This window comes from Salvia splendens, chromosome 14 (genome assembly GCF_004379255.2).
Source record: "Salvia splendens isolate huo1 chromosome 14, SspV2, whole genome shotgun sequence".
Taxonomy (NCBI): domain Eukaryota; kingdom Viridiplantae; phylum Streptophyta; class Magnoliopsida; order Lamiales; family Lamiaceae; genus Salvia; species Salvia splendens.
Window position 1 is genome coordinate 26,183,489 of NC_056045.1, and position 27,431 is coordinate 26,210,919.

A 27,431-nucleotide genomic window follows, 5' to 3' on the forward strand; every position below is an offset into this window, starting at 1 on the left:
TCATTCTGCCTCCCTCCATTTCTTCCGGCAACTCAAACATCCGGTGAATCCATTTCTTCCGGCGACTCTATTTCTGAATCAAGGTTAGGACTTTTGCAAGTATTCTTCAAGATTTACCTGAAATACCTTGAAAAAACCCTCAAATCTCTTGGCCTATTTCAATGCTAATTTGTTGGACTATTTCTCCAATCTCTAATTGTGTGACTATATCATCTCCGGACACATTGCAGCTACTGACATGGTGATTTTCTCATTTGAAGATTTTTGTTAAACTTGGCCTCTTGAGCTTGTTCAAATTTGATATAGATCTTGACATTACGTTGCAAAGGATTGGGTTTGTCCAACTCAGAGAGTGAACAGAGAGAGAGAGAGAGCACGATCCAGAGAGAGGGAGACGAGGGGGAAGGGAGAGGGAAGGCGGTGACGGTGGTGGTGCCATGGAGAATCGCCAGTGCGTGGAGAGGAGATTGAGGAAGACGGTGGTTTTGGGAATTTGGAGAAGTATAGTAGAGAGAAAATGAGGAAGATAGTGATTTTGGGATATTGGAAATTTGGAGAAGTGTAGTAGACAGAGAGCCGTAGAAGAGAGAGACAACAATTGTTTTTAAGGATAGTTTAGGGATTAATTTAAATTAATGAGGATACTTTTGACAATCATAATTTTATCCTTATTTGTAACTTGTTGTACCAAACACTTAAATATGATAACTCGTAATTATCTTAAGCTATCAAACACCCAATCAAGGTAAATAAACAAATTGAAACTATGATAACTATCTCGAATTGTATCATGTCTAGTCGAAACATGACATGGCTACCAAACGAGGCCTAAATGTTCAATAAAAGTAAACTTAGGACAAAAGCTGTTTAAACAGCCTTATTTGTTACTGAAAGGAACACCTCCGTAAACGTGTCGAACGTTCGTTGATATACATTTTATTCTACAAATTGCAATAAATCTTGCGCTTGCACTTTGCTTACTTTGACGGTGTTGTTTGCAGATCTTCTCCTACTCCCATCACTATATATGCTTCTTTCATTTCACAATCTTCACAGCCTCACCTCTGCTTTCTCTCTCTTCTTTCCTCTCCCATTTGAGGTCAGTTCAGTTCTCTGCTTTGAATCCCTTAATCTTCTTTGCTAAATAAATGAATGTTTTGTTTCTCTTTTTTCTAGCAAGATTTTTTAGCTTTGTAGAATTAGTTTAATTATCTTGTGATTCTTCTTATTTATTGTGACATATTTTCATTTTCTCTGAATTCCTTGGCCGAGTTCTTTGATTTGCCCTTGAAAATAGGTGCTTAAGTTTAATTTTTAATCATCCATTATTTAGTTAATTTACTTAGGTTAACATTCCTTGCAAATTAAAGTATGAAAAAATCAGGATTTGAATTAGGACATTAAGGATTCTTCAGTTCTCTACTCTGCTTTCTGTTAAGTAAATAATAATATAAGAAAAAGTGAAAGTAGATTGTTTTGATTGAAGAATTGGAAGTGATTTAATTTTCTCTTAATGATGCTTGAAGCTATAGAGTCTATAGAGATATTAGATGTTGTGTTGATGGAATATGAAAAATAATGGTTGATAATGAAGCAAAAAATGTGTATGTTTCAGTTTGTACATTGTTGTGAAAGATGGTGAAGATCTGCTGCATCGGTGCCGGCTATGTTGGCGGGCCAACGATGGCGGTGATCGCTGTGAAGTGCCCGTCGATTGAGGTTGCGGTGGTGGACATCTCGGTTAGCCGGATCCAAGCTTGGAACAGCGACGTGCTGCCCATCTACGAGCCAGGGCTGGATGAAGTGGTCAAGCAGTGCAGGGGAAAGAACCTTTTCTTCAGCACCGACGTCGAGAGGCACGTGGCCGAGGCCGACATTGTGTTTGTTTCTGTCAACACCCCCACCAAGACGCGCGGCCTTGGGGCCGGCAAGGCGGCCGATCTCACCTACTGGGAGAGCGCGGCCCGGATGATCGCCGACGTCTCGAAATCGGACAAGATTGTGGTTGAGAAGTCCACTGTCCCTGTTAAGACTGCTGAGGCTATTGAGAGGATTCTCACTCACAATAGCAAGGGGATTAAGTATCAGATTCTATCCAACCCCGAGTTTCTGGCCGAGGGCACGGCTATTCAGGATCTTTTTAATCCCGACCGCGTCCTCATCGGAGGTCGGGAGACCTCCGATGGGCGAAAGGCGGTCGAGACGTTGAAGTCTGTGTACGCGCATTGGGTCCCGGAGGATAAGATCCTCTGCACCAATCTGTGGTCGGCTGAGCTGTCGAAGCTGGCCGCCAACGCGTTCCTGGCGCAGAGGATCTCCTCCGTGAACGCCATGTCGGCTCTCTGTGAGGCCACAGGAGCCGACGTGGCGCAGGTGGCCCACGCCATCGGGACAGACTCGAGGATCGGGCCGAAGTTCCTCAAGGCGAGCGTCGGGTTCGGCGGGTCCTGCTTCCAGAAGGACATCCTCAACCTCATCTACATCTGCGAGTGCAACGGCCTGGCCGAGGTGGCCGGGTACTGGAGGCAAGTGATCAAGGTGAACGACTACCAAAAGAGCCGGTTCGTGAACCGGGTGGTGTCGTCCATGTTCAACACTGTCGCCGGGAAGAAGGTCGCGATCCTAGGGTTCGCGTTCAAGAAGGACACAGGGGACACGAGGGAGACGGCGGCAATCGACGTGTGCAAGGGGCTTATAGGGGATAAGGCTCATCTGAGGATCTATGATCCTCAGGTGAGCGAGGACCAGATCCAAAGGGATCTAGCCCTGAACAAGTTTGAGTGGGACCACCCGGCCCACCTGCAGCCGGCCGCGAGGGAGGCGGCCAAGCAGGTGAGCGTGGTGGGGGACGCCTATGAGGCGAGCAAGGGGGCGCACGCGGTGTGCGTGATGACGGAGTGGGAGGAGTTCAAGGGGCTCGACTACGGGAGGATCTACGAGGGGATGCAGAAGCCTGCGTTCGTGTTCGACGGGAGGAATGTGGTGGATGTGGAGAAGCTGAGGGAGATAGGGTTCATAGTGTATTCCATTGGGAAGCCACTGGATCCATGGCTCAAGGATATGCCTGCTGTGGCTTAGTGCAACACTCAAATTCTTTCACATTGTTGCAATTTTTGGTTTAAGTTGTTATGTTTCTTATTTTGTTTCATTTCTATATGTTGCATTTGCAGCTTCATGAATAAGAATTAATAAAACTTTGCACTCTTATTTTATAAATTTAGCATTTGTCCTAGAAATTGTGTACAACTTTTGCACAGTTATGAAGCTCAAACGACAGCGTATCACTAAATAAGACTATTGACGGTATACTGAGGGGTAGTAGTATTTTTTTAATTCGCTTCATTTCTTTTTTTTCCTTTCTTATTTTAATAAAACGTATTATTTTGAGCAATAACAAAATATTTTGTCTTATACATAAATGTAACAACTGGGAAAACTTCAAAATTTAATATATTCACTGTCAAATCCTATTAATTAACCAAAATTTGGTTACTTTTCATACTTCATAGTGTAAATGACTATCATCCCAAGTTCAAATAATTAATGTGACAGTATTTTTCGTTTCGATAATTTAAAGTAGTATTCTATCTGCAATTATATTTTCTCTCTCTCAACACCTTTTAACTAAATTTCATAATATTTTCAATCTCATCTCTATCTGCAATAATATTCTTCTTTATCTCGAAAACGCTTTTCAAATAGACTTCTAGTCTTCTTTTAAAAGAGATTGAAAAATACAGTATATTTAACGCAATAAGAAAGGAATTACTATTATTTATTTTTATCTCCTAAACACTTTTTTTATGGGTAAATAAATTTAAATTTAAAGACCGTGTCACAAAAGACTCGAATCCAAGATCTTTAACCTCAGGCAGTACCTCTTTGTCGCTTAGTCAACTCACGCACACCTCCCAAACGCCTTTTAACTATACTGTTTCATGTCATATACTTAAAAAGAGAAAGAGGAAATTACAATTAATGCCTAAGAATGGAATTAGGGGTTATCTACTTCTATACAAACCATATATCTAACCTTTTTATAAATAGTATTCCTTCGGTCCTATGCTACTTGACACAATTTTTTTACTCATTTTGAGAAAATGATAATAATTAATTATAGTAAAAAGAGAACAAATTAAATTAGAGAAGACTCTTATTATTTTAAAATAAATGAAAATTAACTTGATGGTGGTGATGATGATTGTCTCAATTCAAGTTGAAACTAAAGATCGAGAATGTTATAAACACTGCACTAAAGATTAGACGTACTCCCTCCCGATTACTATTTATTAATCATTTTTATAAAATGAGTGCGCAAAAGTGATTGGGACTCCTAAGGGTGGACGGAGGGAGTAATAAACACTTTATTAAATAAACTATTACAGTTCTTAAAGTCAACATTTGTTTGTCAACTATATATATCTCCACATATAACATGTAATATATCTTAAATCCAACACACAAATCTAACCTATTTCATAAAAGAAAATCCAAAATAAAAATGGTCTTTGTTTTATTTATGATGATGATTGTATCAATTAAGGGCTCACTTTTTAGGGGTGAAAGTCTAGATGAATGTTGTGCTCGGTGCAATAAAGATTGCCATGAATCTATAGATGAAATGTTGGATCTTTGAATAATTATTTTTATGTTACATAAAAAAAGTCCATTTACCAATTAATTAATATTCGAGTTTAATAGAAAATCAGGATAATTAATCAATTTTGAATGTTATTCACATTTTTTTTTATGATATAAATTTAATTAGTTAAATCAATAACAAAATTTTCAAGTTATAGAATTCAGAATAACAATACTAGTATAATTCGTGTTTTTTATATGGCACAATATATTATAGTATTTGTCAAAGGGGGTAAATATTAAAATTAATGAGACACGTATTCAATTTTGTTTGGTATGTGTTGAAATTTGAAATCAAAATTAAACTTACATAGACGACACAGCTGTTCTAATGCGTCCTTAATTTGTTTTTAATTTAAGACGTTTTTCTTTTGCATTGTTAATTTTGATGGTTTTTAAAAATTCCCAACACATGTAATTGCGTCTTTAAATTAGCATGCTTATAGATGAGATTTATTGTAGTCAGATGTGAATGCACGCAAGCAAGAATTGAGTTGGTTGAGTGAAAATAAAGAGCACATTATCATTACAACAAACAAAAGTCTAGAAATGAGAGTTTTGCAAACTAACTATAGCTTGTATTTTTTTATATGTAAAAAAAAATTATTAGTATATTTTTTATTTGATCATTGCCAATTTTGAGTGTTCATTAAGCATATAATGCTGAGTAGTTGCTCTCTAACGCATGCACCATTACCAACAATAAAGGAATCTATTTTGTTTTTTTTAACACACACACTCACATCGGAGTTCGAGATACATTGGCAAGCGAACCAGCCTCTTCTAGCCCCTTGTGGTCACGTCCGAACCAGCCTCCTCATGCCCCTCGTAGCCCACGAACTAGCCGCTTAACCACCCTCAGACGGGTCTCGGCTCGTAAGTTGACCACCCTCAGACTGGTCTAGGCCCGTATGCTTGCAAAGTCCCAGGGCAACAAGCCTTGGGCCCATAGAAAAATTAATCCCAAGTTGGGCCATCCAGGATTCGAACTCAGGACCTCCTTGGGCCATCCAGGATTCGAACTCAGGACATCCAGGATTCGAACTCAGGACCTCCTTGGATGAGGCCATATCCTTGCCTCCCTTCTCAACCAGTTGAGCTAGGAGGCTTGGATAACCATAAAGGAATCTATTAACTCTGTTTAGTTTATCAATATAATGAATGTGTATATATGTTTGATGGGTTTTTTTTTCTCTAAGAGTCATAAGTTCAATTTAACTGATAAGACATTGTTTTTAATTAAAAAGTCGAAGATTCAAATATATAGTCATTTTATGATTTTATTCATAAACTTTATTTTTTTAATTTTTCATCATTAACATTTCAAATCAGATCACAATTGGTCCTCAGTTAACAATTCTGTTAAAAACTAATTGTCAACGGATGTAATCCCGAGTTTAACTAAATTAAATTTTTAATTCTGATTTTTCTCTCCCTAATTAATTCCCTAATTAATCCAGGACGGAGCTCCACCGCCAGATGGTGCGCCAGGTTCGCGCCGGAGGAGTCGCCGACCATGAAAACCCTCCCGAAATCGATCCCCTCCCCAGCCACTCGTCGGACGGCGCCAGAGCCTGGCGCTGCAGCCACTCGAGGGAGGCGCGCGTGTCGTCAGCGGCGGCGGGGAGGCGGTGCTCCGGCGCGACGACGAGGGCGTGCAGGGTGGAGGCGAGGCAGAGGCAGCAGATGTGGCAGTTGGGCCAGGTGCGGGAGCCCACGCAGAAGCCGCCGCCGTGGAGGAAGAGGAGGACGGGGAGGGGCTTGTAGAGGCGGAGGTGGAGTTGTCGTTGGTTGTCGTATAAGCAGTCTTTCCAGACGGCGGTGCCGTTGTCTTCAACAGTTCAACTTCCATGGGGAATTTGCGGGATTATAATTTTTTCATTTTATTTTTTCATATTATTTATTTCTGATTTTAAATGAATATTTATTAAAATAATCAGGGAATTAATTAAGGAGTAAAAAATCAGAATTAAAAGTCTAATTTGGTCAAAATCGGGATTAAACCCGTTGACCGTTAGTTTTTAAAGGAACTATTAAAGGAGGACTAATTGTGATCCGATTTGAAATGTTCATGATGCAAAAATTCAAAAGATAAACTTTATGATCAAAATCATAAAAATTGTCATATGTTCAGGACCAATTTTGGCCTTTACTCTACGTGGAAATAGTACTTCATAAATATAAGAGAAAAAGGACATGACTCACTATTCTTTAATGTAATCGAATACATCATATAGTTAAAAATCAATATGCACCGTTATTTATACATGTTAGTATGTCTTAAATCTGTATTGTTTGCCACTAGCTAAACGGGGGTCTCGCCTAGTCCGTCGTCTATGTGCCTATTATATAGAAGTAGGACACATAATTCTGTAATCTAAGAAACATCTGAATATAAACTATTCTCTGTTCCCTGTCCGTGAATGTAGCCAACACTACGTCGGTGAACCACATAAATTTTGTCTCTTTATATTCTTGTTTGTTTCGGTTATACAATTGATGCACTCTGTCATAACAATATATGATTTCTTATTATCTTAAAAATATTATTCTAACCAGTACGCACTCTACAAAATTAGAGAAGTTGCCGACTTGCCGTGTCTTTATAAACACATTTGTTTAGTTTTGCTTACATATATTTAATTCCATCATACTCCAACTTTAGTAGTGATGTTAGGATTAAGCCTTAATTGTGTTCAAATGGAGGGAGATCGTTTAAGAAACAAAGCATATACTATCTTACTAATAAATTTATGGTTCACAATATTTGTTTTAAACTAAGTTTGTAGCCTAACGTTCCCACTATATACATTACAATTTTATCACAAAATAATTAACAAATACAGATGTATAAACAAAAAAAATCACATGATCAAAATTGTTTATAGCTTAATTACGTTGCTCTATCATTACCCCCTCTTTATTACTTACAGTTATTTTAGGGGTAATTTAGGAAAATCTCATAGGATACATTATATATAAAGTGTTAGGTAAAAGTTGCCAATAAATGTATGTTTATAGGTCAATAATATTTAGATGGTGCTGTTAGTTACTATATGAAAAGACATATTTGCCCCTACGTGGTAACATTTCCCTTTTTCTCACTATGCCACAAGACATTTTGAGTTGACTTAGATAGCCTATAACGTTGTGGTCCACAAAGTTGGGTGAATGTTGCAACTGAATTTTGTGACTTGATAGTATTAAAAATAAATTGCAATATTGTCACACTATATATGGTACTACTATTTCTAGCCCACTACTCTAAAATAGTGTCTCCATTAATTTAATTCAATACATTGAAAGATTGAGAAGAAGAAATGTTAGAAAACATTGTTCTATTTCATCCTAAAATGGATTACTCATCTACTACCAGCTACCTTCTTGAACACCAAATATATATGGTTTATATTCTGTAATTCTTTCGTCTGTGATTAAAAGTCCCGAAGAAATATTAGAAAACATTGGGCTATTTAATCCTAAAATGGATTACTCATCTACTACCTTCTTGTAAAACAAATATATATGGTTTATATTTTGTACTTCTTTTGTCTGTGATTAGAAGTCCCGGTTCGCTTTATAATAAATAGTAAGTAGACCCTCCATTTCGTTAACTAATTTCACTCATATTTTATTATAAAACTAATACTATATAAAAATGGAATACACATTCACTATCTTTTTCCATTCACTTTCCTTTATATGGAGTATTTCTTAAAAGCCGTTTTGAACTCAATCGTGATTCCTAATTGCCGACAGAGAGAGTATAATACTTCAAAAGTGTACATACTTTAAGTTTATATTTCAGGAAGTTGAATAATAAAAAATCAAACTAAAAAAGAAAGCTTCTAGACTCAAAATTATACTACTCCCTCCGTTTTATGCTATTCACACTTTTCTTTTACGGATCTTTGCTACTTGCACTATTTCTAATTTAAGTAAAAGATGGGGTATTTAAATAAGATATCATAGTTAATTAAGTTTTCTTTAATTTATTAATATTAAAATGCTGATTTAATTACACTAATTACTTATCCTTTAAATAATAGTATATCCAAAAGAAAAGTACGAGTAGCATGAACCAATCATAAGAAAGCAATTGTTGGGATATTAAGATTCCATAAACCAATCACAAGAAAGCAATTGTTGGGAAAATAAGATGTAAATCATGAACACTCACCACATACAAAGTGCATGCACATGGTTCTTGCTCAAACAAATCAACAAAAATGTTTGGGAAAATAATCAATTATTTAGGGGTGTTTCCTAGCTAGTAATCACATTCAATAATTCCATCTTCGAACCACCTTAATTCAGTATACATATAAAGAAACAAAAGATTGGCAGCATATAGACAAAGTACAGCTTAATCTTGGAAATTTGGAAGAAAATGTTGGCTGAAGATGAGGATATCATAAATTTTAAATAAATGATTTTTGCAATGTGATAATAGTAGTAAACTATAGTAGCATGCCGTAAAAGGCCGGCATTAATGCAGCAACGGCAGACTAATCACATTAGTAGCAATTTCCAACTAGTATTTGTTATTTACTTCTACAATTATTTATTTTTATAGTACTAAACTTGAAATTGATCCCACTACGTAAAATATTCGACATCGATATTACATCGTCTTGTCTCGTGCTTTTTTAGAATTTGAGCACTTTGACCCATTTATATATATGTGAAATTATTTATTTTTGAAGATAGAAGAAAAAAAGCAATTTCTTTGTTTCCTAAAATTAGAAATCTTTCATTTTTGACACGTTTCTAAAAATAAAAAATATCCATTTTAGAAACGGGATCGCACAATCTACTAGCATTAATTCCACTACTTTTTTCTCTTCATATTTCTTACTTTACCAATTTTATATTAAAATTCATGTTGTTTTCAAAGTTCCTATTTTTAGAGAACAGAAAAAGCATTGTTTATTTTATTTAGAATATTATTTATTTTTATTTCATTTCATTGTCCAAATAAGAATGAAAATATGAGGAAGCGCATTATTGTTTATAATGGTTCATCATCTGCCCAATAATGACTTAAAGTTTCTACCTATTAGATAGAAAAAAAAATCCTTTTACGAACTGAGTTGGGTTTTATCGATTTCTTCATAAGAATTGGTAGATGATAATCAAGTTCCATAAATTGGATGAAAATGGCATTAATTACAAATTAACACTATTGACTCAATTTTTCATTATTACATAAAACAGTAGCAAGCATTACCCTTCACCAAAGTAAGGCAATGTGAGTCGATCAACATTCAACACACAACCATAAGGCCATCCGCAATGCTGTCTCTTATCCGTCTCTTAACCGTCTCATCTCTTAACTATTCATGGGTCACACTGTACTTTTCACTACATCTCTTAACTAAGAGACAACACCTGCAACCCTCCATCTCTTATCCGTCTCTTAACCATCTCATTCCTTAACTATTCATTCAATTTCATCTTCTATTTTTATTTCCATTTCCAACAAATTCAATTAATAAAAACACACTTCATTAAATAAAATAAAATTACAACTTAAAATCCTAAAAAAATACATAATTAAATTCGTGGCAAAATAAATAAAAAAAGACATAATTTAAAATACAAATTTATAGAAATTATAAAAACTACTCCGCCGGCGAATCATCCCCCGAAGGCGGTGGCGGTGCACCGAATGGAGGCGGAATACCAAGTTGTCCCGCCAGATACACAATGCCGGCATGATGGGCTTGATAGTGGGCGGGCGTCATCCGGGAAGTGTCCGCCATCGTGGCGGTGAAGTACATGAACATTAGGGAGGAGGGCGGCCCTTGGGAACCCGCCTGGCTTGATTCGCTTCGGCCCCTCCTCCCTCTAGCCGCCTTCGTTGCCTTGGTCCCTTGCGGCCGACGGAGCCCACGGGAGGACCCCCCCTGCATCGTCTGTCGTGCCCTCAATCTTCTGCGAGGCAACCTCTTGTGCGGTGCTGCCTGAACCGCCACCACTAGACGAGTATTGGCCACCCGCCGTGTGTGCTTCGTGCATTTAGAGGTCGAGCCTGTGCTGGACTGGACACCGTCGGCCCACCTTTCGACGTCTTTGACGGCCTCCCAAACATCGACATGTTTGAATTCTTTGCCGTTGTCGTCGAAATAGACTCGCAAAGCCGATCTCAGAATGTCGGCTCCAGTGGCTCCGCTTTGGTAATGAGCCGCTTTATTCTTGTAGATGCCGCAGAATTTTTTGACCTCTCTCTCGACTCGGTCAAAATGACTTCAGAGCATCTTCAATGTGCGGCGGCGGGACCCCTCCGGCTTAATCTCGTTGTAGGCCTCAGTGACCTTTTTCCAAAAGCACTTCCGGGATTGTTGATTCCCGACGATGGGATCGTACGAGACGCTGATCCAGGCGTTGTACAGAGCCATCGTCTCCTTGCGGCTGTACGGATGACGGCCTACATCCTCCTCCTCCTCGGCCGCCTCCTCCTCTTCCTCCACGGCGTCGAATGCCCTGGAGCTTCCACTGCCTCGTCCTCCTTCCGGATTGGGATCATCCGGATAATCCTCTCTAATTTGGGATAATCCCTGCGAATACCTCGGGGCGGAGGGACGAGCGTATGCATCCAAATGAAAATGGGGTGGTTGGTACCTCACCGGCGTCGACGAGCCTTGGGTGCCCGGCGTCGACGAACCGGAACCGGAACCACCCAAGACATTGTACATGCCCCCCAGTCGCCAAACGCGTTGATGTCAAACCCACCGGAGCCGCCAGAGTTTCCGTCGCCGGACATTTTGTGATGAAAATTGGAGAGGTTAGATGAAAATTGGAGAGGAAATGGAGATGGTTTGGGAAGAATAGATGTGTGTTTGTGTGTATAATGAGGATGAAATAGGAGTATTTATAGAGTAAAAAAAATCGGTCGAAAACGGTAACATTACCGTTTGAATTTTTAATTTTTTTTTATTAAATTTGATTTTTTTTAAAAATGATTTATTGCGTCAGCGTGACGAATCCCACTCGCGGGCCGGCGAGTGGGCGTCACGCCTAGCGCCGGCGCGTGGCGAGCTGGCGCGCCATTCGTCTCGGTGGGACGGGCGTCTCGGCGAGACCGGGACGAGACGGGACGGAACGCTGCAACGTGTCTCGCTGTCGTCTCGTCTCGAAGGGACGAGATACGAGACACCCGTCTCGTTGCGGGTGCTCTAAGAGTTAAGCTTTAAATCCAAACCAAAATGATTTGTCAAACAAAAGTGAGTGAAGTGGCAAGCTTTGTTGACAACTAAAAATCTGGGCCCCACCCCTACATTGTGCAAATTGCAACATAGCACATATAGTAAGAGCATCCACAATGGCGCCTAGCGCACCGCCTAGCCGAGCGCCGGCACTAGGCGGTCGCTAGGCGAACCATTGTAGAAGCCGAAAACCACCGAGCGGTTTTTCGGAAATGAATTTCGGCTAGCGCTAGGCGGTCAAAAACTGCTGGGCTATACGCTGGGTGATCCGCTCGGAGCCATTGCAGCGCCCGGATCGCCCAGCGCATAGCACAGCGGTTTTTTTTTATTTTCGAAACACTATATATAAGCGATTTGCACTTCATTTTCATTCGCACCACTTGTATTAACTAGTACTCTCTCTATCTTAATTTCTGTAGAAGATCAACACCGAAAAATGAGTAACGCGGGTAGTAGTAGTGGAGGTAGTGGGGGGGACGCTGAGGAGTACGAACGTCGAATGGCCGAAGCGCTTGAGGCATATACTAACCGCGGGATAGACCAATGGATGCAAAGCGCCTTGCAGCCGGCGGTACCTCGACCTCGGCCAGTTGTCCATCGCCGACAAGCGATTGATCGTGATCACGTAGCTGCACATCAGCGCCTATACGAAGACTACTTCGCAGAGGAGTCGCGGTTCAACGCCAACCTTTTCAGGCGACGTTTTAGGATGAGCAGAGCCCTGTTTATGCGTATTGTTAACGCCTTGGAGCAGCGATATATGTATTTCCGATTCAGGCACGATGAGGCTGGCAGACCCGGCCACACACCTATTCAAAAGTGCACTGCGGCAATCCGGCAGTTGGCCTATGGAGGCGCGGCAGACATGTGGGACGAGTACCTCCACATCGGTGAGACGACTTCCCTGGAATGTATGATATTTCTGTGAGGGCATGATTGAGATATTTAGTGATCAGTACCTTCGAAGCCCTACCCCCAAGACTGTCAGGATCTGATGCAGATGCACGGGGAGAAGCATGGGTTCCCGGGAATGTTAGGCAGCATAGATTGTATGCATTGGGAGTGGAAGAACTGTCCCACTTCCTGGAAGGGGTTCTACATGACCGGCTATAAGGGAAAGAATCCCACGATGATCCTCGAGGCCGTAGCTGATTATCGGCTGTGGATTTGGCATGCGTATTTTGGGATAGCCGGGTCGAACAACGACCTCAACGTTCTCAACTCGTCGCCCCTTTTCAACGATCAGTGCCAGGGCGTCGGGCCGGCCATCAGTTTTGTCGCCAACGGCAACCGGCATGATATGGGCTACTACTTGGCCGATGGGATATACCCTAGGTGGCCCGTGTTTGTGAAGACGATCCGATGCGCATCAGATGAGAGGAAGGCCTACTTTGCGGCACGGCAGGAGTTGGCGCGCAAGGACGTGGAGCGCGCATTTGGTGTGCTCCAGTCTCGATGGGCGGCGGTTAGGGGTCTAACGCGTTCGTGGCATGTCGACTGCATTGCTGATATAATGTACGCTTGTATTATCATGCACAACATGATTGTCGAAGATGAAGGTGTACAACTGACTGATTGGGCCAACGACGATAATGAAGCCGGTCCAAGCCACGGCATCGCCGCCGCCAACGTACGAGGTGGAGTACCTCACGATGAAGAAGCCCTCCTCCAAGCACATGCCGACATGCGTCAGACGGATGCTCATATTCGACTCCAAAAGGATTTAATTGAAGAGTTGTGGGCGCGGAGGATTGCAAGACGTTAGTTTTTATTTAAATTTATGTAATTTTTTAAAATGTAATTTATTTAAAATTTAAATAAAATTGTTGCATTTTCCCATATCTATGGCGTAAATTTAATTCCGTATTTTGTGTGATTGTTCATTATTTGTTTTATATAATTTTGAGTGATGTGGTTGGGCTATGGCTGGGCTATGGCTGTGCTATTTGCTTGTTTTGATGATGTGGCAGGAGGATTTTTAGTGCTGATGATATGGCATCAGTATTTTGTGGCTAGGCTATGACTGGGCTATGGCTGGACGAAAACTATTGTGAATGCTCTAAAAGTCCAACAGAATAACTTCCAAAGACAAACACTTGAATTTACCATCTCTCATTTCCCTTTTCCTTATAACCAAGACAAAGAATAGAATACTTTTTAAAATTATCAATTTATTAATATAACATTAAATGTTGAAAAGAATTAGTAATAATTAAATCCCACATGAAAAAAGTTGTCTTGTTTAATTGTAGTAGTGGCTTGCTGATCGCCATCATTAGCAACAAAGGTAACCGACCCTTCACTTCATATTTTGATATTTTCTTCACCTTTCAACTACCCTATTGCTACTTCTACTTCTAGTTAGAGCAACCAAGCAAAGAAAGAGAGAGAGTAGCTCACTTTCTTCAACACTTTTCTTGCTATGCTTCATCTTTTCATGGCAATTTAGTGATAATTCATTCAATGGCTATGGAAGTTGATCATAAATCAAAGCACAAGTGCAAATTCTGCAGGAAAATGTTCCCCTGCGGCAGGTCCCTGGGAGGCCACATGAGGTCTCACTTGATCAACATCCAATCAACTGCCAAGAAGCCCCGGAAAAGATTCTCTGACAATAGGGATGAAGATGATGATGATGACGACGATGACGATAGAGAGGAGGTGGCCTTGAGCCTTATACTCCTCTCAATGGATTGCATCAGTTTCGAGGAGAACGAATCTAGGAGGAATAAGAAATCCAGGGCCAATCGGAATCTTGATCTTAATCCATCGTCCGAGGTGGTTAACTCTCTCAACCAATCAGATTGCTCCAAGTTTAGGTGCATGATCTGTAATAAGGGATTCCCTTCTTACCAAGCATTGGGTGGCCACAGAGCGAGCCACAAGAAGTTCAAAGGCTGCTGCGCTCCAACAATTCCAACAGAAATACCAAAACCAGATCACGAGTGCCCGATTTGCCTGAAGGTGTTCCCATCAGGCCAGGCTTTGGGTGGTCACAAGAGATCACATTTGATCACCGACCATCAGCCCAAGACCACCCGCCGCGATTTTCTTGACCTCAACCTGCCTGCCCCGGTCGAGGATGAGTTGAAGCCGTGGTGGATTCACGCCACCCGCGAGCCACTTCTATCAACCTCATGATCATTGCCAATGTTGCTTGCACTTTCTTCTATGAAGTGTATAGATTTATTCATTTTTGTTTTTCAAGATTAATCAAGAGTTTGTTCTCATCAATCAATCATCACAAAGCATTGTTACTACTAAAGTGTTGGTTTTGCTTATTGCTTAAGCAAACTTGCTTTTACTTACTATATACTACCACATTGTTGTGCAATCTAACTTTGTGTGTCGTGTTAGAGTCATGTACTGATGAAATGAAATACGAGATGGGAAATCGGGTTGGGATTGTGTAATGGGGGAAAAGGGAAAGAGGAAAGGGAAGGGAGAGTTTACAAGTGAAGTAAAGGTAGTTGTTAAGTCACCTAACGTTTAACATGACTGCCCATCTCATCTCACTTTCAGCTCTTAATTAATCTCAATTATGGATTAGTGGTGCAGTTTTATGTGCATTTCATTGACCATACACATACATTTAAATCCAATTAATAGTATAACACAACTTGTCTAAATTTCTAATGTGTAATGTCGTCATTTTTTTTCACTAAAGTATAGTTGGATCAAGTCGGTATATGTGTTGATAAAAAAAAACCCATTAAAGATACAATTTGGCAAGATATGAAAAAAGGTTTATTATAATTAACCGTTGTGCCTATGCTTATATGACGATTGTCGAGATCTGCAATTAGTTGAAAAAAGAGACTTTAGTTTTTCAGTTTTTTTTTTGTTAACAGCTGAATACGGCCTTTCTGTTTGATTTATATAATCTATTCACACTACATTGAATTTAATATTTTTGTGTTGTGTGCAGGGATCTGAATTTGTCAAGTTGGAAATTCACTGTCGGAATTTTTACACGATGACACATGTGAATTTCTTTGAAAGTCCATGAGCAAATTTGTAGATGTTATGTCTCTCCATTGATTAAAATATTGACCAGTTGAGATTGATTAGATAGATTATAGTGACTGGGCTTATAGCTTGATGTCTGGTTAGCAAGGAGTAATAAAGTCCTTTGATGGGGTTTAGGCCCAGAATTCATTGAACTATAAACCCATAAAATACTACTATCGATTCTAAAGGCCCACCAAATTTAGGTGCTCAAATTATAAGATTAGCAAAAGATAAGTAACAATAATAGCTGAAGCATACTATTAAAGCCAATAAACACACGATTTCCACCACAAATTACTAAATTAGGTTATAAATTTCACGCGTCACAAAAATAAATTAAAATCTAAGAAGCACGATGTCGAGATATTGGGCAACCGGAAGCTACGAGCATCGCTATAGGAGGCGGAGTCTAGGAGCGGCGAGGAGGCGATTTTCCTTCAAAAATTGAAAGATAAATCCGAAATTTCCCTTACCGCAGTCGACACCGAAAAAGCCTGAGTAGCACAAGTAGTAGTTGAGCAGCAACGACAACACCACAACAGCAAAAGCCAAGCAACAGCCGCAGTAGCAGCATCCGCGTCCTCTCCCTCCCCCGCTCCGCCGCCTCCGGCGATGCGACTCTGGCTCCGCCATCACTACCGGAGCACCTACTTGCACAGATCTAAAATTGATTCAGCTAAGAAGCAGAGAGAGAGAGAGGTGAGTTGAGAATGAGCTGAGTTTTAAAGATGTTGACGTCTGTCCATAAACTGGTGAAAATTAAATTCCGAATTTTCTTGTAGCGCCTCCTTTTCTACGCATATTAGGTCATCACGGCGTTGTCATTATACCTGCCATTAAAACACTATTTGCGGACCTCACTGTACTTTTTTACTCATTTCTTTATCTAAGGGACGAAACCTACAACCCTCCGTCCCTTAATCGTCCCTTAAATTACTATTCATTCAATTTCTTTTTTTTTCCAACAAATTCAATTAATAAAAAACACACTTCATTAACAATAAAATAAAATTACAACATAAAATTAAAATACAACTTAAAAGTTAAAAAATTAAAAAAACACACAATAAAAATCTTAAAAAAATAAACGTGGCATAATTTAAAATATAATTTTACAGAAAATAAAAAAACTACTCCGTCGGCGAATCATCCCCCGAAGGCGGTGGAGGTGCACTAAAGCCGGTACGAGGCGGAAGACCAAGTTGTGCTGCCATAAAGACAATTCCGTTCCACCAGGCTTGGTATTGGGCGGGCGTAAAGCGGTAAGTGTCCGCCATTGTGGCGGTCATGTACATGGCCATAAGGGAGTTCGAGCCTCCCCCGAGCCCGAGCCAGCCTGGCTTGATTCGCCTCAGCCCTTCCTCGCTCTAGCGGCCTTCGCCGCCTTGGTCCCTTACGGCCGACGGCGCCCATGGGAGGATCCCCCGGCATCGCCGGCCGTGCCCTCAACCTCCTGCGAGGTACCCTCTTGTGCGCCGCTGCCCTCACCGGCGTCACCAGACGAGTATTGGCCACTCGCCGTGTGCTTCGTGCGCTTGGAGGTTGAGCCCGAGCTGGAGCGGACACCGCATGCCCACCTTTCCTCGTCCTTGACGACCTGCCAAACATCAACAAATTTGAATTGTTTGTCGGTGTCGTCGTGGTAGACGCGCAAAGCCGACCTCAGAATGTCGGCGCCCGTGGATCCGCTTTGGTACTGAGCCGTTTCGTTCGTGTAGATGCCACAGAATTTTTTGACCTCTCTGTCGACTCGGTCAAAGTAAGTGCGAAACATCTTATATGTGCGGCGGCGGGACCCCTTCGGCTTAATCCGGTGGTAGGCCTCGGAGACTTTTTCCTAGAAACACTTCCGGCTTTATTGATTCCTGACGATGGGATCGTATGAAACACGGATCCAGGTGTAGCACACCGTCATTTTTTCTTTGCTGCTGTACGGATGCCGGCCTAGATCCTCCTCCTCGCCCGCCTCTGCCTCTGCCCTGGAGCTTCCACCGCCTCGGCCTCCTCCCGGAGTGGGTTCAACGGAATAATCCTCTCTAATCTGGGATAATCCCTGCCAATACCGCGGGGTAGAGGGACAGGCGTATGCATCCACATCAAAATTGGGTGGTTGGTACCCGCGGCATCGACGAACCCTGGGTGCCCGGCGTCGACGAACCGGAACCACCCAATGTGTTGTACATGCTCGTCCAGTCGCCGAACGCGTTGAGATCTCAACCGCCGGAGCCGCCACCGCCACCGCCGGAGTTTCCGTCGCCGGACATTTTGTGATGAGATGTTAGATGAAAATTGGAGAGGAAATGGAGATGATTTGGAGAGAGAAGATGTGTAGTTGTGTGTGAAATGAGGATGAATTATGAGTATTATAGAGTAAAAAAATAAAATAAAAATAAATAAATAAATAAATAAACGGCTAATTAAACGGTAATATTACCGTTTACAATTTTTATTTTTTTTTCTAAATTCAAATTTTAAAAAAAATGATTTATTGCGTCCGCGTGACGATGTACACTCGCGGGCCGGCGAGTGGGCGTCACTCATGGCGCCTGGACGCGCCACGTCGCCTCGGCGCGTGGCGAGACGGCTCGTCACCCGTCACGCCATGACGGGACGCGGGACGGGATCGGGACGGGCTGGGGACGAGACGGGGCGCCGCAACGCGTCGCACCGCCGTCCCGTCCCTCCGTGACGGAACTCGGGACACCCGTGTAACGCGTTGCGGGTGCCCTTAAAGAGCTTTTAATTACTGACTATTATTTCCTCGCTCTAATATATTTTTTATTGTAAAGTTTTAGTACTTGAAACTTAGAAAGTGGTTATTAGGTAGAGATTTATTCATATTCATAAAATAAATATTATTTAAAAATAAAATAGTACTCACTTCATTTTAAAATATGAGTCCTATTTAGTTATGACATGAGTTTTAAGAAATTTAAAGAAAAAAATGATAGAATAAGTCAGTGGAATTTGGGTCTCATTTATAAATTAATTTTATAATAAAATATGAGTGAAATAAGTTGGTGGAATGTTGGACCTACTTATCATTTATGATAAAAGTGAAATATGACTCTTATTATGGGACAAAACGAAATGGTAAAATAGAACCTTTATCATGGGACGGAGGGAGTATTTGTTAGTTCATTAAATTTTGTAATCTAATACAGTAATTAGATTAATGTCAGGTATCATCTAATAATATAACATTTTAATATTATAATGTAGCTTAGCTAATAATGTAATATCCTAGTCTAATAAATATAGTTTATTACAATCGTCCAAGTCAATAATTCAAATATTGTGATTTGTGTTTTGCTTTATTTACTAAGAAGGTATGAAGACCTTATACACCCATATCCAAGTATACTAATATCAAAAGAAATATTGATCCAAAATTTAGATTTACAGTATTATTAATCTTTTGTTGTAAAAGAAATTGACTAACACTAATTATTGAAATCTTCATTTTCCCTTTGTAGTTTTCGTCATTTCATTATTTTTTTTGAAGTATCGGTAACGACGGTAAGTGATATGAGCCCAAAACAAAATGGGTTTGGGGAAATGAGGGTAGCCCAAGATGCTTATTCAATGCCCAAGAAAAGAATAAATGCGAATAAATTATGAGAATTAATTTCTTACAAATTTATTCTTTGTAGGTTGTAACTATAAATTCAATAAATTTCATATACAAATTCCACATTTCAAATTATAGCTCGACAATCATCGCATCCCGCAATTCCTCACTGTCAAGCCAACATCAGCAAATTCTTCGCCAAAAAAAAGTCAAAAACGACGGAAAACAAAACAACCAATTCACAATTTCATCTATCCAAACTCGTATATTGATATCTGAATCCCTAGTGTAAGTAATTCCTCTGAAGAACAATTATTTTTCTCTGAGCTTTTTCTTTCTGTAATTTTGTTGTGTTTTGGGTTACTATTTAGTATTTACCCCTGTTTTATGCAACGAATGTTTTCGTTTTTTGTTATTTCCTTCTTTATTGTGTCCCTTTTAGAGGGTTGATAGCATGTGTGCTTTTGTCGTGTAACTGTTTGCTGAAAGACTGCAAAGACTATGTTTTTTTCTGACAATTTTATATATTACTCTTAATTAGCTGCATTTTAAACAAATTAGTCTGTAAATTGTAATAATTTGCATTAATTCCAAGAACTGATTATTATGATGGTTTGTGGGTTTTTTGACTTTTTCATCCTTTTCATTTTGTTATTTCCTGATAATCATGGTATTTACTTGATGGGTTTTCTCCTTACTGCAAATGAATACATTGGAGAAGTGGATATGATGCTTATCGTGTATTAACCATTTGCAGATGTCTAGTGGCTTTAGTGGGGGTAGTGATGGTTCTTTTGATGCTGATGACTTGTCGGAGATCCGGGAACGATTTAAGGAGGTAAATCTCCGGGCAGAGCTCAACTTGATGTCTTCGTGTGATTTATGCACTCTTTTCCTTTCTTAATAATGCTGATACATTATCTGTAAGTAGCTTCACCGAAGTTTTGAATTTTTTTTCCTTGTGTCTTGTATTTCTAAAACAAGAATTGGCATTAATAGGCGAAACAAAGTGAAATTGGTTCTTTGAGTCCCACGCTTATGAGGAGTGTAAGACAAGGGAAACCTATTTGCTCCCTGTTAATTGGATCGGTTTCTGATTAGCAATTCTTGATATAAGTCTAATTTGATTGATGCTACATTTAGCATGCTAACCTACAATGATAATCATCCTTATACGTTGTTTTTGTCTGATAACAGCTTACGAAGGAAAAGGAGATGCTGAGAGATTCCAAGTCCCAGGGGTTTGATCTACTCAGGGTTATTATTCTAACTCTTAGTTATATTCTGATTTATATACCATTTCAAATCCTCTAATAACCTTTTTTTCCTCAATCATTTTGTTAGAGCATGTCCTTTCTTGTTATAGAAAAAATGTCTTGCTAATATGGACTTGTCACAAATGAGTTAACGGTGCAACCAAAAATGGTTCTAATAATCATGCTCATGGAATTTTACTTTAAATTGGACAAAACCTTGTGCATATATGGTAAATGGATAAACTTTTTAAATATTGGAAAAGTCACCACTAATGGGGGCGAGTGGCGACTATATGCTGTTTCATGATCACTAATGGTGACATATGCATTCTTCTTTTATTACTTGTGTAAATTCCAAAGTTAGTAAATTGTTGGATACCTTGCGTTTAGGTAATTTCAAAATACATGTCACTATGCTGACGTAACTTTGTTTACTATGCCTGTTTAAGGGCTTTTAGATAAAGGATTTAAGTCTTTTTATGCCTACTACTCCATTTAAAGCTTTCTTCAATGCAGAGATTGGAATTCCATGTTAAAACATTGTCTGAGTCCCACGAAGGAGACAAGAAGCGCATAGTAGATTTAGAAAGAGAACTCAGCAACTGCATCCAAGAAATAGGTGGTCGCATCCTCTTTGAGATACATTAAATATATATATATATATACACAGGAATGTGCACATAGGCACACACACCCACACCACTTTGTTGTGTTTTTGGTAGAGACGGAATGTAACTGACCATTTTGTCATATTTATAATTGCGTACATGGGTAAAATTGAGCTACTGCCAGAAAAGAATTTGAGTTTTTCCCGTGTACTTATTTTCCTCATTTACAAGCATATACATGTGTCATAGGTCCTTTTAATTTATTCACCACCAATTTTTAATTTATATTACTTCTTCTTGACATCTTCAATCAAATGTAAACTTTCTCATAGATTACTTGCAGGATCAACTAGGCTTGAGGAACTCAAGCCTTAACTATCCTGGCGAGCAAGCATGTAGCTGTGGCTTTAAACTTGCAGATATGGAAAGTTTAGAAGAGGAGGTAGGTAGGTTGAAGGAACAGACAAAGATGTCCGAGTTCGAAAGGTCATTGTTGATGCAAGAAATGGAGGATAAGGATGAGGAAATAAGATGTTCAGCATCACGCATCGAAAACCTGGAGGAATCTATTTCATCTATGGCATTAGAATATCAATGTGAAATAGAGAGCATAAAACTGGACGCAAGTACATTGGAGCATAATCTTTTTGAAACAAAAAAGTTGCTGGAAGAAAAAACTCAAGAGAATTCCACATTGAATGGGTTGATTGAAGACCTTGAAACTAGATATCAGGACACATACCAGGTCATCGAGAGATTATGGAAGGAAAATAATGATATGACAGAAAAATTGCAGATTTCTGATTTGAGTGTCAGAGCATTCGTCAAGGATGTGGAAGAGCATTTACATGGTTGGCTGCCGGAAGTTGAGGGTCAGCCTTCGAGCAAACTAATGAAATATACAAGGTATGCTTATCCAGTAGGCACATGTGTGTTTCTGCTAGCTACACTTTCGTAGTACCCTTTCTAGAGTGTGCGTCTGACTGGAATAATCAAGTTTCCAACTATATACTTTGTGTCCATTATGTACTTGCTATTATTGTCCTCTGTAACTATAACTGTAATGATCTGCATATATATGTTTTAACATTTTGGGCTTAAAACTACAATTGCAGCACATATGGCAATGCCTTGGGCCCGCTCTTTTATAAACTCGCCATTTTGAGAGCGAGCGATGAAGATTTGAGAAACAAGATTGCTGATATGCCGCGACAGATAGATGACCAAGAATGTCTTGCAAGGAATCTCAAGGTACATCTGCAAATAGCTTAATGTGGTGGGCTCGCAAGCTAACTAGTTATATCTAGTTAGAATGGCAATTTTGCTTTTTGGTTCTTACAAATGTGAATCTTTCCCAGGAGCAACTGAGAGATGAAAGGGTGAAAGCAAAAGAAGAAGCAGAGGATTTAGCTCAGGAAATGGCCGAGCTAAGGTATCATCTGACACTCAAGCTCGATGAAGAGTGTAAACGCCGTGCCAGCATCGAACATCTGTCTGTACAGAGAATATCTGAATTGGAGGCTCAGGTAGTAAACTCGTTCTTTCCCTTTCCAAATGAATATAAGTCTCAAATTATTGAATATCCTTTTCCATGTGTTGTGAAGATTGCAGAAGAACAAAAGAAATCCACCAGCTCTCTAGATATTGTACTCCACAAACAGTGATACGCAGCAAGGGCTAAAGTTAGAATCGATCTATTTCCAAGGTTTTGCATCGTTAAAAGTGTTCTATGCATCTCCTTTCAAGATTGCTGCAGTGACATTTGCAGATATAGTCAGCTGCGTTGGCTCTGCTCTTCATCCCCTCACTGCACGTTGCAGCCGATACATTATCAGCTGAGTGTGTTGCTAGAGGCGTCTCTCCGCTGTCATTTTTTTTTTCTTAGTTGTTGGTGTTCTTCGTATTTGCAAGAGTTCTAGTTTGCAGATGAGAATAGATTACTGATTGTTGCATACACATTTTCTTGAAACCTTGTGTAATGGCCATTGTGTGCAAAATAAATTTGTTTTTATACAACTAGAATGGCTAGTCCTAGAAAGCATGAACAAAAAGTTAGCCTACGTTTTATACAACTAGTGTGTGACTACATTATTCCGCAAAAGTTTCACCATTATTTCTATGTTGGTGCAAAAAAAAAAAAAAAAATCTGTGTTTACATAGCGCAATGTTTCACTCAATCTCAATGTGATACATTTCACAATTGTATTCGATGTAAAATTTTGCCTACATTGTTTCCGGGTCATTGGCTAAAATAGCAAAATAATGGTTAACATCATCTCATTATCCCAAACTCTCTGAGGACACCCGCAGCGCGTTACGCGGGTGTCCCGCGTTCCGTCACGGAGGGACGGGACGGCGGCGCGACGCGTTGCGGCGCCCCGTCTCGTCCCCAGCCCGTCCCGATCCCGTCCTCGTCCCGTCACGGCGTGATGAGTGACGAGCCGTCTCGCCGAGGCGACGTGGCGCGCCCAAGCGCCATGCGTGACGCCCACTCGCCGGCCCACGAGTGGGCATCGTCACGCTGACGCAATAAATTCTTTTTTTAAAAAAATTGAATTTAAAGAAATAAAAAAAATAAAAATTGTAAACGGTAATATTACCATTTAATTAGCCATTTTTTATTTTTATTTTATTTTTTTACTCTATAAATACTCCTAATTCATCTTCATTTCACACACAACTACACATCTTCTCTCCCCAAATCATCTCTATTTCCTCTCCAATTTTCATCTAGCATCTCATCACAAAATGTCCGGCGACGGAAACTCCGGCGGTGGCGGCTCCGGCGGGTGGGATCTCAACACGTTCGGCGACTGGGCGAGCATGTACAACACATTGGGTGGTTCCGGTTCGTCGACGCCAGGCACCCAGGGTTCGTCGACGCCGGGGGTACCAACCACCCAATTTTGACGTGGATGCATACGCCCGTCCCTCTGCCCCACGGTATTCGCAGGGATTATCCCAAATTCGGGAGGATTATTCCGAGGCGGGGGAGGAAGCCGAGGCGGTGGAAGCTCCAGGGCAGAGGCGGAGGCAGGCGAGGAGGAGGAGGAAGAAGAGGATCTAGGCCGGCATCCGTACAACAGCAAAGAAACGATGGCGGTGTACAACGCCTGGATCCGTGTTTCATACGATCCCATCGTCGGGAATCAACAAAGCCGGAAGTGTTTCTGGGAAAAGGTCTCCGAGGCCTACCACCAGATTAAGCCGAAGGGGTCCCGCCGCCGCACATATAAGATGCTTCGCGCTCACTTTGACCGAGTCGACAGAGAGGTCAAAAGATTCTGCGGCATCTACACGAATGAAACGGCTCAGTACCAAAGCGGATCCACAGGCGCCGACATTCTGAGGTCGGCTTTGCGCGTCTACCACAACGACACCAGCAAACAATTCAAATTTGTTGATGTTTGGCAGGTCGTCATGGACGAGGAAAGGTGGGCCGACGGTGTCCGCTCCAGCTCGGGCTCAACCTCCAAGCGCACGAAGCACACGGTGAGTGGCCAATACTCGTCTGGTGACGACGGTGAGGGCAGCGGCGCACAAGAGGGTGCCTCGCAGGAGGTTGAGGGCAAGGCCGGCGATGCCGGGGGATCCTCCCATGGGCGCCGTCGGCCGCAAGGGACCAAGGCGGCTAGAACGAGGAAGGGCCGAGGCGAATCAAGCTAGGCTGGCTCGGGCTCGGGCTGGGGGGAGGCTCGAACTCCCTTATGGCCATGTACATGACCGCCACAATTGCGGACACTTCCCGCTTTACGCCCGCTCAGTACCAAGCCTAGTGGAACGGAATTGTCTTTATGGCAGCACAACTTGGCCTTCCGTCTCCTACCGACTTTAGTGCACCTCCACCGCCTTCGGGGGATGATTCGCCGGCGGAGTAGTTTTTTTATTTTCTATAAAATTATATTTTAAATTATGCCACGTTTATTTTTTAGGATTTTAATTGTGTGTTTTTTTTTAATTTTTTAACTTTTAAGTTGTATTTTTATTTTATGTTATAATTTTATTTTATTGTTAATGAAGTGTGTTTTTTATTGATTGAATTTGTTGGAAAAAAAATAAAAAATGAAATTGAATGAATAGTAATGATAATTCGTATTCTAGGCCTTGGTTACTGGTCAGTATGATGTGCATAATTGAATTATATCTGCAAAACAGTTGTTTAAGTGTGCAGGTTGAGTGTTCTAACTAGTAGACAAAGCTTCAGATACTTCAGGCGAAAAGGGCGTCGGGATGTTGTTATCCTGACCAGTATGCATGCCAAAAAGGCTCGAGATAGAGATGAAGGATAGCTGGGAAGATCAGCTGCAAGCAAGGGGGCAAAAGAGTCATTTCATGTTTGAAGTCTACCCTAAAAATCAAGGGAGGCCTCCCTATAAAAGGAAGCCACTTGGAGAGAGAATCATCATCAATTAGTTAGTTAACTCCTACGCTTAGTTAGCAATCTCTCTTCGGTAGATCACTCCTTCAGCATTATCCTTCGTAATTCTCGTTCCTCGCCACAACCATGGTCACTTGAAGATCATCAATTCGCCGGAGTTCCATTCTCTCTTTCCAGTCAACACGATCGTAGTTAGCAGTTCCATCGCCCGGAGTGGCAAAAACAATCTTTATTTGCTTTCTAGTTAATCTTGTTTGTTTTCTCTACGTTGGATCTTTCGCATTTCCAGTATTTTGCTTATTTTGAAGTCTTGGTTGTGATCCAAACGTTTTATTGAATATGAAGTTGTTTTCCAGCATCGGTTCATGTTTGTTTTCGCTTCTTTCTGCCTAGATAGCTTAGATCTAGCTGTTACGGTAATTTCCAGTGTGGAATCGCATGTTTTAACTTTTGTAGTTAATCTCTCTGAGTTTGCAAGTCTAGATAGCTGTTAGATTTTAGATCTGAATTAGTTAAGTGTGGAAACCCAGTTTACGTGATTTCTGTCTCCCTGCATGTTGGCCAGTAAGCATAATTGCAGTTTCAGTGTTCAATCTTTTGATTTGAAGTTTTAATTGTAGATCTGTGAAGTTTTAATTGTAGATCTGTGTTCTTGAAGTTGTTAATCTGTGTTTTTATGGTGATGAATTTGTTTTTGCTGATCTGATTTGATTTATGTTGAAGAAGACAACATCTCCATCCAAGTTTGGGACCACTTTTACTTTTTAGTTACTTTTTACTTTTGTCCTTTACTTTTCCTTACTTTTCAGCTGTTACTTTTCAGATCTGGAGGTCTAGTCACCTAACTAACTCGTTTCCTCTGATATTCCGTTTAGCTTTTTATAGTAAACTCGTACCTTCCACATTTATTAGCCAAACATCATGTTCCCCACTCACACGTACACAACCGTCTGTTTAACATCTCTCCCGCCTCCTAGTCAGTAGAGTACCACCTTAAATTCCAGCCTAGATAAATCTCAACCCAAAGCGTGGTAGCTAACCAAACCTTCCAGAATATCACCACAATTTCCAAAACGCATTCATCTCTGTGGGATTCGACTCTTACGTCCACTATACTAGCCAGTAGAAGTGGGTTGAGGATTATTGATACCAGGTTCAGGATTAACAGGGACTTCCATACTGATCAGTAGGATACACCCTTTGCTTGAAACGACACCTGATGCAAACCTGCTCTTTCAAGTAATTTAAGGGACGGAGAGTTGCAGGTTCCGTCCCTTAATTAAGGGATGGAGTAAAAAAGTACAGTGAGGCCCGCAAATAGTGTTTTAAGGGACGGTTAAGGGACGATATAATGACAGCGGTGTGGATAGCCTGATTCACATAGATACATAAATTAATCGTTCTTTTTTCATTTAAGCCGATGTGACTAGGAAAAAATTGACATCGTGAAACACCTATGACGAAATGTATCGAGCGAAATAATTTGTATCGATTTATCAAGTCAAATTTATTTTTACCAAATAGTATGAAATAATGATGAATTCATAATCACCCACTAAAACAGCTTATTGCATTGGTGTTAGGTCAAGTCAGTATGGAGCACTGCACCGTGTTGTACTCTGCATAATCGTTGCAAGTAACGGTCCGATTCTGAAAAGAGGTTTTGATTGGATTGAGTGACGTCAGCTTCACGCTCCATCCAATTAGATCCATCTCATATTTTTGAAAAAAGTTGATTAATACACAATTATCACTAAA

The 27,431-nt window shown here is 40.5% G+C and overlaps 3 protein-coding genes across 5 annotated transcripts; all 3 read left to right on the plus strand.

The window, feature by feature from the left end:
* The first annotated feature begins 904 nt into the window (after positions 1-904).
* LOC121765233 (UDP-glucose 6-dehydrogenase 3-like) lies at positions 905-3,216 on the plus strand. Its single transcript, XM_042161299.1, has 2 exons — positions 905-1,099; positions 1,616-3,216. The coding sequence occupies exon 2, from the start codon at positions 1,636-1,638 to the stop codon at positions 3,076-3,078; it is 1,443 nt and encodes a 480-aa protein (XP_042017233.1). The 5' UTR covers positions 905-1,099; positions 1,616-1,635; the 3' UTR covers positions 3,079-3,216.
* Positions 3,217-14,140: 10,924 nt separating this feature from the next.
* On the plus strand, positions 14,141-15,220 carry LOC121765240 (zinc finger protein ZAT9-like). The gene has a single exon (XM_042161309.1). It carries the CDS (start codon positions 14,313-14,315, stop codon positions 14,988-14,990), a length of 678 nt encoding a protein of 225 aa, XP_042017243.1. The 5' UTR covers positions 14,141-14,312; the 3' UTR covers positions 14,991-15,220.
* A 4,309-nt stretch (positions 15,221-19,529) lies between these two features.
* Positions 19,530-23,311, plus strand: LOC121765237 (myosin-10-like). Of its 3 annotated transcripts, none has more exons than XM_042161304.1 (8): positions 19,530-19,719; positions 20,189-20,269; positions 20,629-20,688; positions 21,204-21,309; positions 21,628-22,201; positions 22,411-22,546; positions 22,654-22,821; positions 22,900-23,311. In XM_042161304.1, the coding sequence occupies exons 2-8, from the start codon at positions 20,189-20,191 to the stop codon at positions 22,957-22,959; spliced, it is 1,185 nt and encodes a 394-aa protein (XP_042017238.1). In that variant the 5' UTR covers positions 19,530-19,719; the 3' UTR covers positions 22,960-23,311. The 3 variants fall into 3 exon arrangements, with proteins under 3 accessions (XP_042017238.1, XP_042017239.1, XP_042017240.1); XM_042161305.1 differs by having other exon boundaries at positions 19,531-19,719; positions 21,204-21,306; XM_042161306.1 differs by lacking the exon at positions 21,204-21,309 and having other exon boundaries at positions 19,531-19,719; positions 21,639-22,201.
* Positions 23,312-27,431: the final 4,120 nt, after the last annotated feature.